Consider the following 19767-nt stretch of genomic DNA (forward strand, 5'->3'; position numbering starts at 1 on the left):
TTTTTAGTCATTTTTCCTCAAATTTTTAAAGTTCCTTCTCTATTAAAGATATTGGCTGCATATTTATTTTCTAACCTTTTCTTTGTTATTTTAATTAGTTATACATGACAGTAGAATGTGCTATGATATATCATACTTAAATGGAGTATAATTCCTCATTTTTATACTTGTACATGATGTAGAATCCCACTGGTAATGTAGTCATATATGTACATAGGATAATAATGTCTGATTCCTCTTGATGGTCAATTTTATGAATATTTTCTCCTCCTGATAAATCTCACTATCTCTTTGCTTGCTGTTTTTGTCATGATAGTTTTTCAGTTTTTATGGGATCAAGTCAATTATTATTTCTTGCCTGTAGGTTTTAATTGAGTTAAAAAGCTTGTGCCAAAATAAATCTAAAGATTCATTCACACATGCTTAAGTCTAGTAAATTTGTGTTGTGTTTTTGTTAGTCTGTTCTGTATTGACATTTAGATCCCTTCCTGTTTGTTTCTCCCTGGAAGTTTTGCTGTTGGAAGACAGTTACTACAAAATGCTTGGCCCTTTGACTCAGGCTGCCCTTATCAGTTCCTGCCTTTAAATCCAAGGCCTGGCCCTTTGAGCTGCTCCTACTTTGAAACCTGCTCCTGTTGCTGGTTCTGAAATGCCCTCATCTGCCCATGTGTTTTGCTATGTTCACAGTCAGTTTGGATTTAATCTTTCTGGTGGTCACTCCATCCAATTCTCGCTTTTCAACTAGTGTCTCTCTCATCTGGGTCTTTACCCACGGTTTTTCTCAGGCTATCTTCGTTTGTGGGATGAACAGAAGTCTATAGGACTAGGGTATGGATGGGTGTTTGTCAGCATTTCTCTTTTTAATCTAAGTTTTTTCAGCATGATCTGTCTTCAAGAAATGTTGAATTTTCAATAGACATTTCATAGATTATTTCGATTACTTCGCCTTTTTAAAGAAGATTGGGATTGTTGGCTATAACTGCTTCCATTGTCTATGACTTCAAGAAATCCATGTATGTTTTTGGATTCAACAAAAATGCATTTCTGGTTCCTGCTCATCTCAGGTGCTTTACTATCCCTCCTAATATAATATACATCCATCTCTCAGCTGGATTATTGTGATAATCTCTGCTTTTTGTGCCCCTATCCCACGTGTTGAGAAGTATACTACTCACTTTATATTCATGTTTTTATTGACTCCTCAAAATAGTATTGCAAAGTAGGTTAAATGTTCATTACTATAAAAAATAAGAAAGCTGAAGCAAGAGAGCACTGGAAAAGCTTCCCAAGCTCATTCAGCCAGCAAATGACAGACAGAGCTATCGTGAGCTATATCTTTCCTATTGCAATCCATGCTATTCAAACCAACTTTTCCAATTTCACTTTTCAATATTTGGTGGGTAGATTTAGTCTGTGAATGAAAGCCTTACAAAAGCTTTTATAAATGGTTCATGTCAATCCTAAAAATCATGATTTCCTGGCCAGTGCATTCTTTCCACTTAGAGCAATCCTGACAAACTTGACCCTGAAGTATTCATCATCAACTGTGGGTGAAAGAGGAAAACTCTATCAAGTAAACTTGATAAATTCACAGGAAAAAAAAAAAACTAATGAATCAGTGTACTCTTTTCCGGTTCAGTTTTATACATTTAACTTTCAGTATTTTATTTCAAAATTTTCTGAAATTTAATTATAAATCAACAAACTACTTTCCTCTAAGTTTCATAAAAATATGGGACATTGGATAATGCCAAAAGAGTCATAGAAGTTTAATAGATTTTTATTCATTAAATAATGATGATTTTGGTAGCTTCATGCAATCTCCTTAGATCTCAAAATTTAAGAATTAGTGAATTTTAAAAATTGATAATTATTTCTTCAGCAAAATAATCAAAGTATCAATTTGAATTCAATGGTAGTAATGCATGGGCAAATTCTTAACAAGTGAGCATAAATCAAAATCACCATAAATGGCAAGACTACATGGTCGTGATCATATTTATTTTTTTGAAATTACTGATTGTCAAAAAGCTATAGTGGTTGACTTTTAATTCATTAACTGTTTGGGATAGTTTTTAATTAGATATTGTAAAAAGTTTGTCAAAAAACTATTGTGGTTTAGTGGTTGACATTTAATTCATTGAATATTTGGGAAAGTTTAGTTTTTAATTAGATATTGTAAAAATTTTGTCAAAAACCTCTAGAACTAGCTTCCTTGAATCTTGTGTGTTCATTAAAATTTTCCATGCAGTCAAAGAAAATGAACCTGGAAGAATAACAAAATCATTATGTACAAACTCTGAAATCTTTTTCTAGTTCCATTTGGAAATATATGATCAATCAAATTTATTTCATTTTCTTTTTACTAATTAACAGTAATATATTCAGTTACACAATAAACATGGAATTTCAACATTGCATTATAGGTAATATTATTTGACATATCTGACCTACAAATTTTATTTCATTCTTTCTATGAATTTAGTCATGAAATCATAAATTATACAAGAAAATTATATGTAGAATGCCATTGTTATTTTGGCAATAACTTAAAATAAAAACTAATACTCATAGTTGTGGCACATTCAAATGAAATGCTTCATATCTATTAAACAAAATGAGTGGAATTGACTCATTTTGGGGGATAAAGCTCTAAGAAAGATTTCTGTAGGTGGAAAGAGATCTGGCTCACTACTTGCGATGTGATGGAAAGCTACCTGCTGACTGACAATGTCTCACTAGAGCCCTGATTCCAGAGGAAATTTCTAAGAAGAAACTTGAATTGTATCATATCCCTAGTGTCTGGATGTTTTGTTCCTCCAAGTAATGCATTTGGGTTTTTTAAAAACACATAAGTAAACTATTCATGTTTGTTTGCTTTATTATTTATTTGCTTTCAGATTTAAACTTTTTGCTTTGAAAAACACTAATAGTATCATTATGCTTTTAATTTGGGTCAGTGGCTAGGTATATGGATGGATAATAGGGATGCAATAGTAATTTTCAAACTTGTAATTATACAGTTCTGCTTTTCACTCTACTAGGGATCTTAGCATTTGAAGTAATGCAGAAGAACTTGTTTCGTGACTAAAAAATATTGGATCAAAGAAACTCAGAAAAGTCAAATTGCTAGTAATTTCATTAATTGTGGTAGTTTTGCTTTTGAAATTCTCTTATATTCTTTAAATTTAAGATCAAAGTACTCAGTTTAGAATAAGAAAAGTTCTGATGAGCTCAATAAGGAGTATATGTGGGTGTACTGAACAAAAGTATGCTTTAGTTGACATGCACACTCCATGCTTCAATATGGACTGCAGATGGAAGGACAGTCCATGAGGGCAAAGAAAGAACATGGTTCTCAATGCTCATATATCAAGAGTGATTATTCCTAATTAAAATATAAGAGATAACCATAGGAAATCATAAATTTCTTTTTAGAGTGTATATCATGATATCTATACTTCTAATTTAATTAGTTCACCAATGACTGTTCAACATGGTCTTGATTTTTGTGAAGTATTCTTTTAAAATTCTCACCTGTAAGTTTATTCACTGTGCCAAGAACACTTAGACCTGACAGGACTGTGTTCTGAAGGGCAGTAAAGTCACTGATTCCAGAGGCTGTGTCCATTTTACTAAGAATTCGTGGTGGCAGGCCCTTCTGAGACTCATGTACTCTAATGAAGGTTGTAGGAATGCGGGCAGCGCCTATATATTCCACAGCATTAACCCAGTTCTTCTCAAATTTTGCTTCTTGTTTAGAATAGTAGACATATCTAAAAGACAAATGGAAAAAGTATTTAATTATGATTAATCACCTCAGAATTTCAACCTCACTTCCTTTAGAAAAGATTGTCTCATAAATTCATGATTTATAAAATGGGTTTTTAATGCGATGATTTTTTATCCATCCTTCAGGAGATGTGAAGATGCATAGTTAATCTTTAAGTCTGGGAAGGATCATCCCATTTGTTATTAATATTTTAATTTGCATTTTACTTCTTTGAATTAAGCATATAATACAAAGAATAAAATAACTGTACTAAAACATGTTTAAATAATATTCTCTGGCAATGTTGAGAAAAATATCAAAGATTTAAGTCAAAATTATTACTGGACTGAGACATATGTTAGAAAACTGTTGATTTCCAATATTTTGGAGTCCCCAAAATATTGATCATTCTAGTGAAATAGAGGCCAGATTTTCAAGTCCAATTTTCTAGTAATTGGAATTTAAATTTGTACTTTAGAAAACCTCTTCAAAACTGAACTTTCTTGATAACTTGGGGAACCAATAATTATAGTGGAAAGTAGAAAACAGTTTTTAACTATGTAATTCACAGCTCCTGTCACTATGAACTGTAAGTACACTGAACAACTTTTGCAAACATTTTTGTTCTCCTAAAAGGCTGTATACTCCCTACTTTGCTCACCAGGAACATTCTCTTTCAAGTCTCATCACAAATATTGCTTCTTCACGAAGTTTTGCAGCCTACCTAAATTAAAACCAATGACTTCCCACTCTGGCATATTCCCATGGCACCATCCACATATTTGAGGTTTTATTATAACATTAGAATATGTTCTAACTCCTCAAATTAGACCATCTAATTTTATTTTGACAACACATATGAAGGATCCACAAAATATAAGATGCTTACATTATATAAACATGCTTACATTAAGTAAACCATAACATAGTCCAGAGAACACAACCCATCCCCTTGACTCCCGTTCTGATAGACTCTTTCTTCCCCTAGCCTGAACATAATAGAGTGGGCAGACGTTTATCCTTGATGGCAAGTATTGTCTTGGGATTCAATATTCTTTGACACGTCACAGTTGTCTATCAAATAAAAATGAAAGGATATGCCTATTCATAAGGATTTTGAGCAAGAGCCACTAAATCCTAGTAACATCAAATTAAAGAAACTGCACCACTCAGAAGACTGAGGCAGGAGGATCACAAGTTCAAGTCCAAAATCAGCAATTTACTGAGACCCTGTCTCCAAATAGAGGTCTGCATGTAGCTCAGTGTTAGAGCACTCCTGGGTCACTCCATAGTACTGCAAAAAAGAAAAACAAATTGCAAGGGAGTCAGAAACCTGGGAGAAGGGAAAAGACAATAAAGACACTGGTACTGAAAACTTATATGAGCAGAAATGAAATTCAATAGAAATCTTTTCAAATTCTGCAGTTGAATGATTCAGTGGCCAGTTGATCTAATGAGTGAGACAGAATGTGGCCAAAATTAAGTAAATAAATAAACTTTATGGTTCTCAAATAAAAAATATAAGTACTTATGAACAAGCCAATACAAGACCAGAATTTGATTGGAATTTACATAGGCCACAAAGTATTAGAATTGTCTTGCTTAAATAAACACTTCTTAGTATTTTTGACTGAAGAAAATAACTGATAAGATTCTAAGGCTATTTACCTGAGTGTGATAGATTACAGCTGTTGCTCCAATTTTCCCCCACTCCCTATAGCCCTATAATCCTGCCTTCTGTCAGGTAACTTCCAGGACTCTTACTTTCTACATCTGGTGAGAGACAGAAACACTTTCCCCTGGCTCAGTCCTTTGACTTGATTTGGACAATATAGTATTGATGGACTTGATGAAGCATAAGCTTGAAGTGGATTTTCACACTTGATTTCTCTCTTGCAACTTTGACCACCATGGAAAATGCCCAGACCCTCCTGATGAAGCAGATAAGTACATCAGAACTGAGCTTTCCCAGTCATCCCTGCTGGGGCTGATCAGTCAGTCTACCAGAGAGTAAGGCCAGGAAGGACCAGCAGATCCGCTGAAACCACATGTGTGAGCAGAAAACACATGGTGTGCCACTGAGGCTTAATAGTGTAGGTCCTGCTGCTATTTTTCTTTTTCTTTTTTTTAATGAAGCTAACAAAATACTGGATCATATGTATGAAAAATTGCAGAACCAGGTTTTAACCCTAACAATCTGACTTTAAAATTCATATTATTTATTACTGTTCTCCCTGCCTCTTGCTCTGGTTATAATCAGTATTTTATACTGACTGTATCTCATGTGCCAGTGGTTAAGCTTAATGCATGTGTTTCTCAATTAATCCCCAGAATTACACAGTGTGGCATGTACTATTACTATTGCCATTTTAAAAATGAGGAGTGATGTCTTTGGATACCCAAGTCAAATGGGGTCAGGATTTAAAAGTTAGATCTGTGAAAACCCAAATCAAGATATCTTACTATATACATTGTTACAGTATTTCAGGAAACTGTTAATTGCTTAGAATCTCCAAAACAGAGCTCATAGAAATTGACAACCAGAAACCTTATCGACTAGTAGATTAACAAATGCAGGACACCTAAACAGGCATTTGGAATTTCCACAGTAGTCATCACTAAGAGATTTGCCTTTTTCCATTAGGTCTTCAGATAGATTTAAACTGCTTAAGGAGCTATCATCAGACATTCAAGTGATGTGTATTAGTAGAAAATATATATTATAACTTGAATTAATAATGAGACTACATATAAATTTATCCATAATACAACTGGAGTATTTTTAAATGATCCAAATTAACAACAGAAAAGAATGTTCTAAGTTAAAGGATTTTGAATAAAAATGCCCATTTGTAACAGACAGTTATACATTTGTCACCCACAAAAGCCCCCCATTAAAATGACAATGACAAGAAACATATTCAGAAAACAGGAAGGGAGCAACAAAATTTGGAGCCTGGATATTGAAAAGAACTATCTAAATTCCGAAAACATAGAGAAAATCTGAGGACTAATGCTGAGATAATATATACAATCCCCCTAATTTAAGGCGGGGAGAAGGGAGAGGCTGGAGTCAGGGAGATGGATAGTGAACAGGTGAGCATGCACACAGATAGATGCCTCCCTACTTCAGCTCCAGTGGACCTGCTGCTCCTCACCCTGGAGCCTGTAGATCAGAGGGTCCCTGTACCTGCACTGAGTTGACTCATCACAGTGTAAGGGAGGGACATCACCTAGAAAGCAGGGAATGTAAGTGACTAGAGTGTCCTACATATGAAGACCCCAGGTGATGCAACACAAAACAGGCAGGGAGAATCTCCAAGAGCTTAGTAGGAGACATCACAGGATCATCCATCAGTGCCAGTAAGTATCTCTGAAAATTGAGCTCTTTAAGAAGAGGCTATGGGTGGGATTCTTGAAGCTTCGAGCAACTTGAGAAGGCAGTTCCTTGGCTTGCTGATGTCGAGTGCAGTAGTGTTACATGAATGGAATACTAAGAAATCAAACACCCAGGGCCATGACCAGCTCTAAGGGAAATAAGATAATGAGGAATGATACAAGTAATCAGTTTATTCCAGGCTAAAGAAGTGAGAATTGATTACAGCCAAAATGATGTAAGCTCTGAGTACCAATATAAACTATTCATCAACTCTACAGAGGGCCGGTTGAGAATGGCTTGTGTGTGGAGTGAGGATGATGTGAACTAAACCATAATTTTTCAGGGTGGTGACTCGAAGGATAATACCCATAGCTGAAGATAATGAAAAGTCTTACAGGAATGTGTTTTAGAAATGTCATTGTAAACACACAAATAATGAATAATAACTGGTGATAATGTGTCTAGGTATAGCTGTGATGTTCTTTTTTTTTTTCAGGGAAGGGAATATCAAACTATTTGACTCTTTGAACCATTAGCGTATAAAAAAGCATGTAAATACAAACTAATTAATTTTTTAAAATCACACCGGTATTCAATTTAAAATATACATAAAGACAGAAGGAAAGATCTCTGCAGCAGGACCAGCAGGAGAACTCCAAGGACTGTCCTCCTTCCTCACTCCCTGGGCAGGAGACCCTGCTTACACTCAACAGTCCTCTAACCTGGCAGCTGTGACTTATCTCCCCTTGAGACTGAAAAATGCCTCATAAACGAAGCAGTCCTCAGGTTTTATTTTCACTCCATTCATTTCTGCTTATTATATATTGCAAATGTTGAAGCATATGTTTGTTCTCAATTTAGCTTTCAAGAATAAGAGAAAATCTTAGAAGACTTGATCTTTGAAATCCAGTTTTCAAGCCCTTTGCAATGCAGGCTGTGCAGCATGCAGGGTAAGAAGACGGGTTAGTGAGTTAGGGAATTTGCATATCTGTCTTGTAATTCACTGTAAGATTTTTTAAAATTTTTTGTTTTAATTAGTTATACATGACAGTAGAATGCATTTACGAACTTTGATATATCATACATAGATGGGATATAATTTCTCGTTTTTCTGAGTGTACATGTTGCAGAATCATATGGATCATGCAGTCACATATATACATACAGTAATAATGTTTGTTTCATTCTACTATCTTTCCTATCCCCACATCCCCTCCCCATTTCCCTCCCATCACTTCTTCTACCTAATCTATGGTAACACTGTTCTTCCCTAGTGCTCCCCATCTTAACGTGAATTAGTATCCGCATATTAGAGAGAACATTCAGCCTTTGGTTTTGTGGGATTGGCTTATTTTGCTTAGCATGATATTTTCCAACTCCAACTACTGGCAAATGGCGTAAGTTTACCCTTCATTAAAGTTGAGTAATATTCCATTGAGTATATATACCACATTTTTTTTATCCATTCATCTATTGAGGGACACCTAGGTTGTTTTAATAGTTTAGCTATTGTGAATTGAACTGCTATAAACATTGATGTGGCTGCATTGAGCCTACAGATTGGGGCAAAATCTTCACCACATGCACTTCCAATAAAGCATTAATCTCTAAGAAATATAAAGAACTCAAAAAACTTAACACCAAAAAAAAAAAACCAACAAATAACTCAATCAACAAATGGGTTAAGTAACTGAAAGACACTTCACAGAAGAAGAATACAGTTGATCAACAAATATATGAAAAAGCATTCAACATCTCTAGCAATCAGAAAAATGCAAATCAAAACTACGCTAAGATTTCATCTCACTCCTGTCAGAATGGAAATCATCAAGAATACAGACAGCAATAAATGTTGGCGAGGATGTGGTGAAAAAGGTACACTCACTCATACATTGCTGGTGGGACTGCAAACTGGTTCACTGTAAGATTTTAAGCACTCTACCAAACACTCAGGAACAGATTTATTATCTTGGAAAAGCAATGATTTTGAACTGAGTTTTATTACATGAAAGTATTTAGAACAGTTTCTTTCACTTATTCTTAATATTTAAATGTACTTAATTCTCTATTCTTTTACTTAAAATGTTAGCTGTTTAAAATTTTATTTAGGAAGGATATTTATTGTTGCCAAGGGATGAAACTAAAAGACCAAAGTTCAGGAAATAGAATGTGCTGATCAAAAACATCTTTGTTGTAATCAGTGAGGATGGGATCCTACTAATTACCCATAAAATGAATACTTTTTAATTTATTCCCTGGTGATCAAAATAGACATACACAAATTTAAATATACTCACCAAAACTTTATATTATGTGATTTTGAAACAATTTTTAAACAAATCTGCCAACAGGGAATGAAGGGAACTGACAGGGGGAGGGAAATAGGAAAGGCAGGAGAATTAATTAGACATAACTTTCCTATCCTTGTATATGAATACACGACCAGGGTAACTCCACATCATGTACAACCAACTACAAGAATAGGATCCTAATTAGGATAATTTATACTACATGTATGTACAAAAAAGTCAAAATACACTCTATTGGCATGTATTTTTTTAAAAAAGTGATTTTTTCACACACGATTAATTCTACTGCATAAATAGGAATAAATGCAAGCTACTTGATTATCTAAGTTCATTAGGGAAAGAAAATATACCTTAAAAAATGCTGCAATCTCCACAAATTTTTGTTGTTGTTGTTGTTGTTTTTCAGTGCTGGAGATCAAACCCAGGGCCTTACATATGAAGCTACCTCTCCAACCCTCCATAAATTTTAAATATTTAAAACATGCATGTTTTCTATGTTCAAAGTTATATTTTTCTACTAATTTACTTTTTGATACAAACCTATAAAACTGTTAAATGAAAAAGAAAAAGCTTTAACAATCATTTACTATCAATCAAAATAATGAGGTTGACCATCACCATTCAAATCCACGACACCTGAGATAATCTCACGTGTTTCCCATCATTGCCCAAAAGGAACAAGAGAATCCCAACAGCTATGATAGATGCAACCCCAGATTGTATCACAGACACTGACGAAGGATTACACTCCTTCATTGCCTAATTTAATGCCCAGTTTTGAAGCCAAATCAACTAGAAAAGAAGGAAATTCTCTAAGACTGAGACTTTTACCTTTATGAATGATCAAGTGAGTGGGGAAAATATGAGTGAGTGTCATATGAAGGGCTCAGACATTACTGTCTATGAAGGACTCAGACATTACTGTCTATTATATATATATATACACACACACACGCACACACACATGTATTTATATATGTATATGTATATCTATGTATATACTTATTCACCACCAATGAATCCCCCTTTCTTTGTTTTTTGCTATATCTAGCTTTTTACCCTACACCATACTATAGAAGGTAGATTTCACACTCTAGATAGTACCATTCACTTTCCATCCAAGTCATTCTTATGCCTGCCAATCTGTGTCCAGTATGTTGAGTGGCTTGATAATCTTTAGGCTGTCGTGTGCACTAAACATGATGCCTGCTGATAGTTACTCATACATGTTTATACCAATATATCATTTATCTATGCCCAAAGTAATGAAAATCATCTACATATTCATATTCCATTTTGTTTTCTACATGTAGAAAAATTCATTTCATGTATTTTGCCCCCTCATCCTAAAAGACATTCTATGCCAGGTCATGCTAAAATATTTACATCTCATCACTATAATGCCAATTGTTAGATCTATTATCTAATATTGAGATTGGAAATCACCATCATTCTAGAAGAAGAAAACAGTATAAATAAGACAAAAATCAGCCAGATGTGGTGGCACATGCTTGTAATTCCAGCAGCTAGGAGGCTGAGGCAGGAAGATCACAAGTTCAAAGCCAGCCTCCGCAAGTTAGTGAGGCCCTAAGCAACTCAGTGAGACTCTGTCTCTAAATAAAATACAACAAAGGGTCTGAGGATGTGGGTCAGTGGTTAAGCACCGCTGAGTTCAATATCTGGTGACCCCGCCAAAAAAAAAAAATCAAACATACTAAAGAGAGATGACATTGGATCCATTCTTACCTATCGTCAAATGTGTTGAAAATGTTATTCAGGGTGAAGATATGTGCAACCCATAAGTATTCCAATATGTCTTCAAAGGTACTAGAAGGTGAATGCACATACTAAAGAGGAGAAACTTGTTAGTATTTGAGCAACTCTAACAATTCCCCTCCCTGAAGTTCGACTGGTTCAGACACATAATTGAGTGATATACTACATGAAACGAAAATGTTTGTAAAAGTAAATATGTGCAAGACCATTACTGTCTAACCTTTATAAAGGGCAAAAAAATGCTTTATATTTGGTAAAGTATATACATCTAAAAGAAGTGAACTTCAAATATCTTAAAAGAATGCATATTTCATACAGGCACCAGGAGTCTTTTTGTCATTTTTTCCTACCACCGTTATTGAAAATTACCATAAAATCTTAAGAGCAAGAAGAAAATTTTTTTGTTTGAAAGTTAAATTTAAATATACATAAAATCATTAATTAATAATCTAAAGAACTAATAAACATATGTTTTCATCATGGATTTTAGTTCATATGTATGTTTCACCAATGTATTTTGTTTTAGTCATTGAATATTTAGTTTAGAACATCATATAATTGTTTATCTCTACCCACATGTGGTCATTTATTAGTTTAGTTGAAATAAGATGATTGGCCAGTGTGTCATCCTTAAAGAGATGGCAACAGTATACACCATGTACCTGAATGGCCCTTTCTATTCCCAAAAATCATAACCAAGTTAGGGAAACAATGTGAGTCTGACCCAGATGACCAATAGTGTCTAACTCTTATATATATAGCTCCACTTTCTTGTGAGGCACTGGAAGCACTGTGTGGAGCAGAGGTGCACCTGTGCAGTTCATCACCACTGGACTTTCTGGTGAAACATCTGTTCAGCCAGTGGCCACTGGACCTCCTTGTAACCATTTTTCAATAAATATAATATCTTGTGTCCAATCTCTGGTGTTTTCTTTGGTATCTTCGTAACATATCCCACTCTCATAACACAACAGTACTGTGAGAATTACAACTGATCTAAAACGAGTTCTATAATCCCCTTTCTCCTATGATCTCACGGTGGATCTGGAGTTCTAACCAACCATGCTAGCCATTCGCCTATTATCAAAATACATTGTATGCTCACTCTGTGTGGTATAATTTGTTTGAGGTGGGCAGAATGGATAAATTTTGTGTTGATTCAGTACTAGGACAATATGTCAATGACATGCAATGCCCTATTGCAATATGTGTTATTAATATATTAAGCATTATCAATATAGCTTGCCATTTTAAGAAAAAAATATTGTACAAAGCACAAAAACCCTAGATAAAAATTACAAAATATAACACTTAAAGAAGGAACCTTGTAAAAGTCACTCCACTTGTTCATTATCTCAGGGAAGGATAAAAGGCAGCCAGATACATCATAGCAAAACCTCTTCTGATCCACAGGTGGTGGCCGAAGCCTGACTTGATCTGATGATATCCCCAGGAGGCCAGAATCCACCGCAGCAAGGAACGGCAATACACAGAGAAAATAATTTAAATCTGTAAGAACAAAGGGCTTATTATTATTATATGAAGCACCAACCATGAAAGAATACATTTATAAGGAGGCCCTGAGTCATTAAAGAAAAAACTCCCAGATCCAGAAGCATGTGATAAAAGTTATGCACAAAGAAAAAATACTGAACAAAATCCCACTAAGTCTCATTTGTCTATATAACTTGGACATAACTTTGTTAATAACCCTGTGATCATGAATATATATTAAAGTTCTTGGCTCACATATTAAAACAAAAGTAATTTGAATGGATTTGGTTATATTCATTTTAAAGCACTAAATTTTAAAAAAGGAAGAAAACTGTCAAACTGTCCAGAGAAAGGTACAAAACTTCTCACTGAGGTTGTACTGTGAATTATATCTTTTCTAAAATATTCTAACAGGATTGCATCTTTGGTAAGAGGATATTAGGTTTAATTGGTAAGTATAATGTCGCTAACTATGTCTTTAAAGCAGAATTTTTTGATGAGTTTTGACAAGAGATAATTAGAACAATAAATAATTGCATTGACAATCAAATAAGATTCTTTAAAATTCCTACCTACAGATTACTTACTACAGCAGTAGATTTAAATGCTTTGATTTAGTTAGATATTAAACTTATACTGGTTCCTCACTGGAAATCAGTGTTGAAAATATTTTCATCATAGACAAGCATTTGTGAATGCAGTGCTAATACCCAGCATAGTCCTCTGATACTCCAAACTCATAAGCCAATATGAGCAAAATAAAGGTTGAATTCCAGATCTGTGGGCATTATTATTTGTGAGTATTTAAGATCGACTCAGGATTTATGATGAAAATACATAAGGGGATACATACTGTGAGTGTCACTCTTGAGAAAGTGAAATTTGGTGTGATCTTCCTTCTAATTATTGGGAAATACCTTTAAGAAATTATTGTGCAAATAAATTTCATAACTAAAATGAAAAATTAAAGAATTAGAAAATAATTTCTGATTATTTTTAGCATTAGTATACAACTAAAGATGTAGATTACTGATTGATAAAATGAAATACAGTTGCTATTAACCTCTGACAAGTTTATGAGTTTCAATATTATCAAATATTCTAGGAACAAAATTAAAAAGCATTATTGTCTTGGTCTCACACTTTTCAGCCTTCCTTATTCCAAAGATTCCCTGTCATTTTTGAGACCTAACATCTAACTGCCTTTGTTGCTTACTCAGAGACCACTTGTCCTTGTTGTTATTAGTTTCAATCTTTCTGTGAAAAATTAAATGTGTCCTTAAAAAATTTTGGCTGTTAAAACCTATAACATGACACAAAGGTCGCTGGGCACATGTGACACAGATTCATTTTTCAAAAGGAACACAATACTATTTTGTTTTATCCCTGACCCTAAAATTCTAGGTTGAATGCTTTCTGTGGTTGAAGGATAATATTTGTTTTGCTTTCAAAATGAACCTACCAGCCCACCAACTGTCCACAGAGATGCACAGATGATCAGATTCATAGCCACAGTCTGTCCTTTGGCTGGGATCAGCTAATCTGCCTAGAGGAGAGAAAATGTGCAGCAGTATTTAGTATCCACAGTGTGAAATTGAGTATGATCATCACTTAACTAGAAACATTTTATTTGTAGATGCAAAAACATTTTTTCTTATTTAATTTTCATTTTATTAAAATTACATTTATTCAAGATTTTAAAAAATCAAATACTACTGTGATCTTGCAATGAAAACCAACAGTTCCTTTCCTCGTCATTCCTCATTCTCAATTCCTGACACTTATTTCTGAATTACTGGTGTTAGTATTCTCTATATTTTTTTCCTCACCTCTTGACCAATTCTTCTTTAACCATACTACAAGTTTTGATCTTTGAATTATAGGTCTTAGATATTTTTCTTTTGTAAATATTCACATTTTTACTGTTTTCTCTATATCCTAATAAACTTTATGGAATGAATACTCCCAGAGTAAAAGAGTTAATAATATTCACGTCCCATACCTTCTTCATATGTACTGGAAGGTGACTTATTTCTATGGGGAAGCAATCACTTTCAGAGAATTAGCCCCCAAACAATGTGCATTTATGTCTCTGTTTCCACAGTCGGGTAATCACAATTCAAGAAGTTCAAACTAATATGGCATTGTGTTCTGTTTGGGATATACATTCCCTTGACTATTCTGTTCATCCCAGTTCTTAGAAAGGAATGCACCACTTAGTAGGGTTTAGTAACCATTTGTAAAATGTTCAATAGATCAGATATAATGAGTGGTTTGGGCTGGTCATTATACCTTATGTCTCACTGAAGTTTCTAGTAGAAACAGATAATCTATAAGGGAAGGATTTGTGGAGAAGAGAAAAATGATTATGAGGGGAAAAGAGGGAAGTAAAAGAATCAATTTTCAAAAACATGTGTAGGATTTTTCAGAGTCCCATTTTTCCAATACTTCATGGATATATATATATATATATATTTAGAATAAAACAGCAGTCTTTCTTATATGAACTATATTAAAGTTCTATTTTCTAAAGTTTCATGATGATATTGATAGATGATGAGATTGAAAATAGCTGTCTTCCTTACCTGAACTATATTGCCAACCATGCTGCAAAGCCAATCCCCATAAAAGATTTTGCTCATTTCCTGAAGCGAATTTTTCAAAATAAGTGGTTGTTTGGTTCAATAGAATTTTATACATCCCCAGTCTTTCAGGGAATATCCATGGATTGATAATGTATGTTCCATTCTCCACTGGGTAGTCACTGAACTGACCAGGACTCTCCTTCCACAAAGGAGGATACAGATCTAAAAAATTTAAGTCTCCTGCTAAAGATAAAGAAAGGGAACCAACTAGTACACAGACCCAGGAAGGAAAGAAAGTCATGGTGCCAAAGCTGGAGAGTGAGGTTGTGGCAGGACCTTTATTGGAGAATTAGGAGGAAGTTATACTATTTTCTTACATCATATCTAACCACCACGTGGCATTTTTTTTTGTTCTTTTTGGATATGGTAGAGATGTAGAGGTAATTGGTATATTATTTGACATTTAAGAGAACTGAGTTTTGCTGTCTTTTCAGTAGGCTTGTTTTGACAGGTTGGATAAAACTGTTCACAAAAAGCCTTCCAGAACTTTTCAACCTGTATTATGTTTATAAAATATATCACCAATGCCATTGGAATGCTTCCCTCTCACTAACATATTTTTGTATAGTTCACAGAAAATACTGAATAGTTGAAAAATGGAAATATTACAATTTATAATAATGTGCAAAGGTGTACTAAAATATTATATGTGAACCAGTTATAATACAGTGTCTGCTTCAAGAAAGAAGCCTTAAAGGATATACCAATAGCCCAAATAGAAAAAATTGGTTTATCGGGGAGGGGACCTGTTAATTATTTCCTAATCTCCCTTCCCAATTCTTTTCAGTAAAAGAATCTTAGAGCTTTACCTGATAACATATTCTTATACAATTGACTAGCTCTCCCGTGAACAACCAACCAGGTTACTAAGTGTTGGCCACGGGGACATTAGCTTTTAGAAACGATGTTGTTATGGTTTAGATTTGAAGTATCCCAGAAGAAATCATGTGTGAGACAATGCAAGAAAGCTTAGAGGTGAAGTGATTGGGTTATAAAAGCTGTAACCTAACCTGTTCATTAATCTGCTGATAAGGATTAGCTAGGTGGTAACTGAAGGCAGGTGGGTGTGGCTAGCAGAAGTGGGTCCTTGGGGGTGTCCCTTTAGGATATTTATATTGTTCTTGATGAGTAGATCCCTCTCTCTATTTCCTAGTGCCATGTCCTGCAATGCTTTCCTCTGCCACACCCTTCTTTCCTGATGTTCTGCCTCATATGAGGCCATGAGGAATAAAGTTGGCCATCTATGTACTGAGACCTGTAAAACTGTGAGCCCAAAATAAACTTTTCATCTTTAAAATTGTTCTTGTCAGGTCTTTTGATCACAGCAGTGAAAAAGCTGACTCAAACAAGTGTCCACAACTTTTGAGACAGGTCCATAAGTGAAGGGTACATACCACTTTCCCTTCCCTTCCTTCGTATGTGGCTTGGATTTTGGATTATAAACCTCAATCCTGATCTATAACTCATGGCACAATTTTAAACATTGCAGAATGCCAAAGTAGAGGTTACCTGAGTCCCAGAGGACTGGGGGACCATAACATAGCCCCGAATCCCTAGATCTGAATTTCATCTTATTAAAACAAAATCTTGCTTTCATTTCAATAACTGTTTAGGTTTCGTTCACACTGATTAAATTGCCTCATTAAAAAGCAATTCATTTGATAATCTCAATTATTAGAATAACTATATCCATATTCTTCAGAATATTTCAAAGAATACTGTTCATTTCCGGAATAATCCAGATCAGATATCCCTCAACATAATTGAATTCTTTATTTCTGCCATAGCCACTTGATCATTAGCTGCTAAAATTCGTTGATATAAAAATGAAGTGGTAGAATTTGCTATTGTGCTTTTCATTAAGAACACAAGCATTCTATACACGTAAAGTGTACATGCTGCTGAAAGGAGAAAGCTAAACCACAATAGACGGGGGAGGGAAAGGTGAGAAGTACAATAGATTAGACAAAGAGGAATGAAGGGAAGGGAGGCAGAAAGACTGTAGAATAAATATAATATAATTTTCCTATGTACACTAATGAAAATACTTACATGAATCCCACCATTATGTCCACCCACAAAAACTGAGTCTTAATTAAAATAAGATATATCTTATGCGTGTATAATTTTATCAAAATGGATTCTACTGTCATGTATAACTAAGAAGAACCAATAAAAAAAATAAAGTCTAAATTCTATCTTTATAAAAACTAAATGCATAAATATGTACTATAAGTTTCTATAAAATGCCAGGATCATTCTCAATGGAAAATCCTTACAAGAATTCCCTTTCAAATAAAAAATAAATTATCACTAGCATTTTAATGATTTCATTTTTTTGAGAATACTGTATAATAAAGTTAGTAAAGATGAACAAATTAGTTTAAAACTGACAGTGAGAAAGTAATTATACAATTCTTCCAGATGATATAATAGTGTTTAGAAAGTAGGAGAGAATAAACTAGAAAAGCAATACAAAGAGAAGTAAAATTCAGTAAAGCGATTAGGATATTAATGCATACAAATCAAGAGCATTTAGGTAGAATATGGAAGACTGGAGGAAAAGTGCACATTCCAGCAATTCTTCAAGGCTGGATTTAAAGTGGGAAAACAGCTTCTCAGTGAGGTGAGTAAATGGGGGAACTCACTGAAATTTAATGCTGAACTGTAAAAAAAAAAAAAAAAAAAAAAAAAAACAACTACAGTGTCACAGATGTCAGAAACATGAGCATAAGAAATATTTGTTAGAGAGCCTCCAGCCTGGCTGCCAGTCTCTATAGAAGGAAGGGAAAGAGCAGACAAAGGAAATGGTGTGGGTGTGGGGGAGGAGGGGTGGATAAAGACATTAAAATAATAAAGGTTACTTGGAGTAACCTGTGGATTAGAGAAGAAGGCTGAATTTAATACATGCAGAGTTCATTGGGAAAGCGAATTTGTGAAAGCAAATCCCAAAAGAACTCCCACCGGAGCAGAAGCATTCTGGGCACAGAAAAAGGTGCTGGTTCCTCGTGGCACTCCCCACTGCCAGGGGAAGCTGAGCTCACTCTGCTGGAGAAGGTGACAGTCACTCTTTAGAATCATGCTACTAGAGCAAATGTCCACTCAGCTGATGTAGCCAGGGAAAATAAGCACTTAGACTACCAGAGAAGGCAACCTCCTGCTGAATTCCTGTGACTGGGGAAAGTATGTGCTCCCTCTCAAGCAACCTAAGAAGGTAACCTCAGTTGCATCCCCACAACCAGAGAGAGTGACTGCCCTTTGAGGAAAGTGCATGCTCTTGTGGCCCTCTCCACACTCCCATCACTTGCAAAAGACTCCTCCTGCCAGGGCTCCCTCAGCCAGGTAACAGGAGGTCAAGAACCCTGGCAGCCAATCAAAGATTCCCAGAAGTCACCTGAACCAGGGAGACTGAAATTGGCACAAAGAAAAGTTTGTCTGTATCATTCAGACACTGGGTCACAAGGAAGAAATTTTCCATTGTTGCTGGTACTACAGCAGCCACAGAGGAGTGTCTTCACTACAGGGTACATACCTAGAATTTCATATTCATAGTGCAGAGGGTGAAATGTGGAAGTTTTGCCCCCAGGCCTTAAAAGTGGAATTTACCATAGACCCTAGGGCTCTAGACAACCTGCAGAGACCAGCATCCCCCTCCAAAAGGAAGTGTAGAGCAATTCTCAAACACCTATCCACAGAGTTCCAAAGTTTGTTCTAGACTGAAGCCCAATCACTGGAATCTCTGTAGAATTCTGCAACACCTACACCACAGAATTTTTCAACATCCAAACTGTGCTACCCCACCGTATCCCAGAAAACTAGATACTAGTAAAGTGATTAGGATATTATTGCATACAAATCAAGAGCATTTAGGTAAAAGATGGAGGACTAGAGGAAAAGTGTCCATTCTAGCAGTTCTTCAAGGCTGGACTTTAAAGTGGGAAAACAGTTTCTCAGGGAGGTGGGTAAATGGGGGAACTCTCTGAAATTTAATGCTGAACTGTAAGAAAAAAAAAAAAATCCACAGTGTCACTAGCTTGGGCTTCTAGCAACAAAGGCTAGCAGCTAAGAGATGAACACAAAGGCATTGGGCTCAATAACTTCTAATTATCCATCCAGTATTTTTATATAGGTGGCAATTAGTATTATAGATGTCAAAGCAGACACTGGACATTCATCTCAAAACTGTACATCTGCAACTGAAATAAGTGTTACTCCTGGCTCCCACTCCCTCTAAGAGGGGCTAGAAATGATTGGGACAATGGAAGTCTACAGAATAGAGATCCTGCTTTTGAAAAATGCTCAAAAATTAGCCAAGCAATGATGGTTCTCACCACACAAATGATCTAGCCCCACTTGAGTCTAAACGTTACTTCAACTCATATAATTGGGGAT

General features: G+C 35.0%; 1 protein-coding gene across 1 annotated transcript; it reads right to left on the minus strand.

Annotated features, from left to right (window-relative positions):
- Window positions 1-1467: 1467 nt before the first annotated feature.
- On the minus strand, window positions 1468-15616 carry LOC143401830 (protein LEG1 homolog). The gene is made up of 6 exons (XM_076859444.2): window positions 15316-15616; window positions 14193-14276; window positions 12561-12745; window positions 11207-11307; window positions 3538-3776; window positions 1468-1544 (listed from the first exon to the last, which is right to left on the minus strand). The coding sequence occupies exons 1-6, from the start codon at window positions 15614-15616 to the stop codon at window positions 1468-1470; spliced, it is 987 nt and encodes a 328-aa protein (XP_076715559.2).
- Between the last annotated feature and the right edge of the window lie 4151 nt (window positions 15617-19767).

Source organism: Callospermophilus lateralis, chromosome 6 (genome assembly GCF_048772815.1).
Source record: "Callospermophilus lateralis isolate mCalLat2 chromosome 6, mCalLat2.hap1, whole genome shotgun sequence".
NCBI lineage: Eukaryota > Metazoa > Chordata > Mammalia > Rodentia > Sciuridae > Callospermophilus > Callospermophilus lateralis.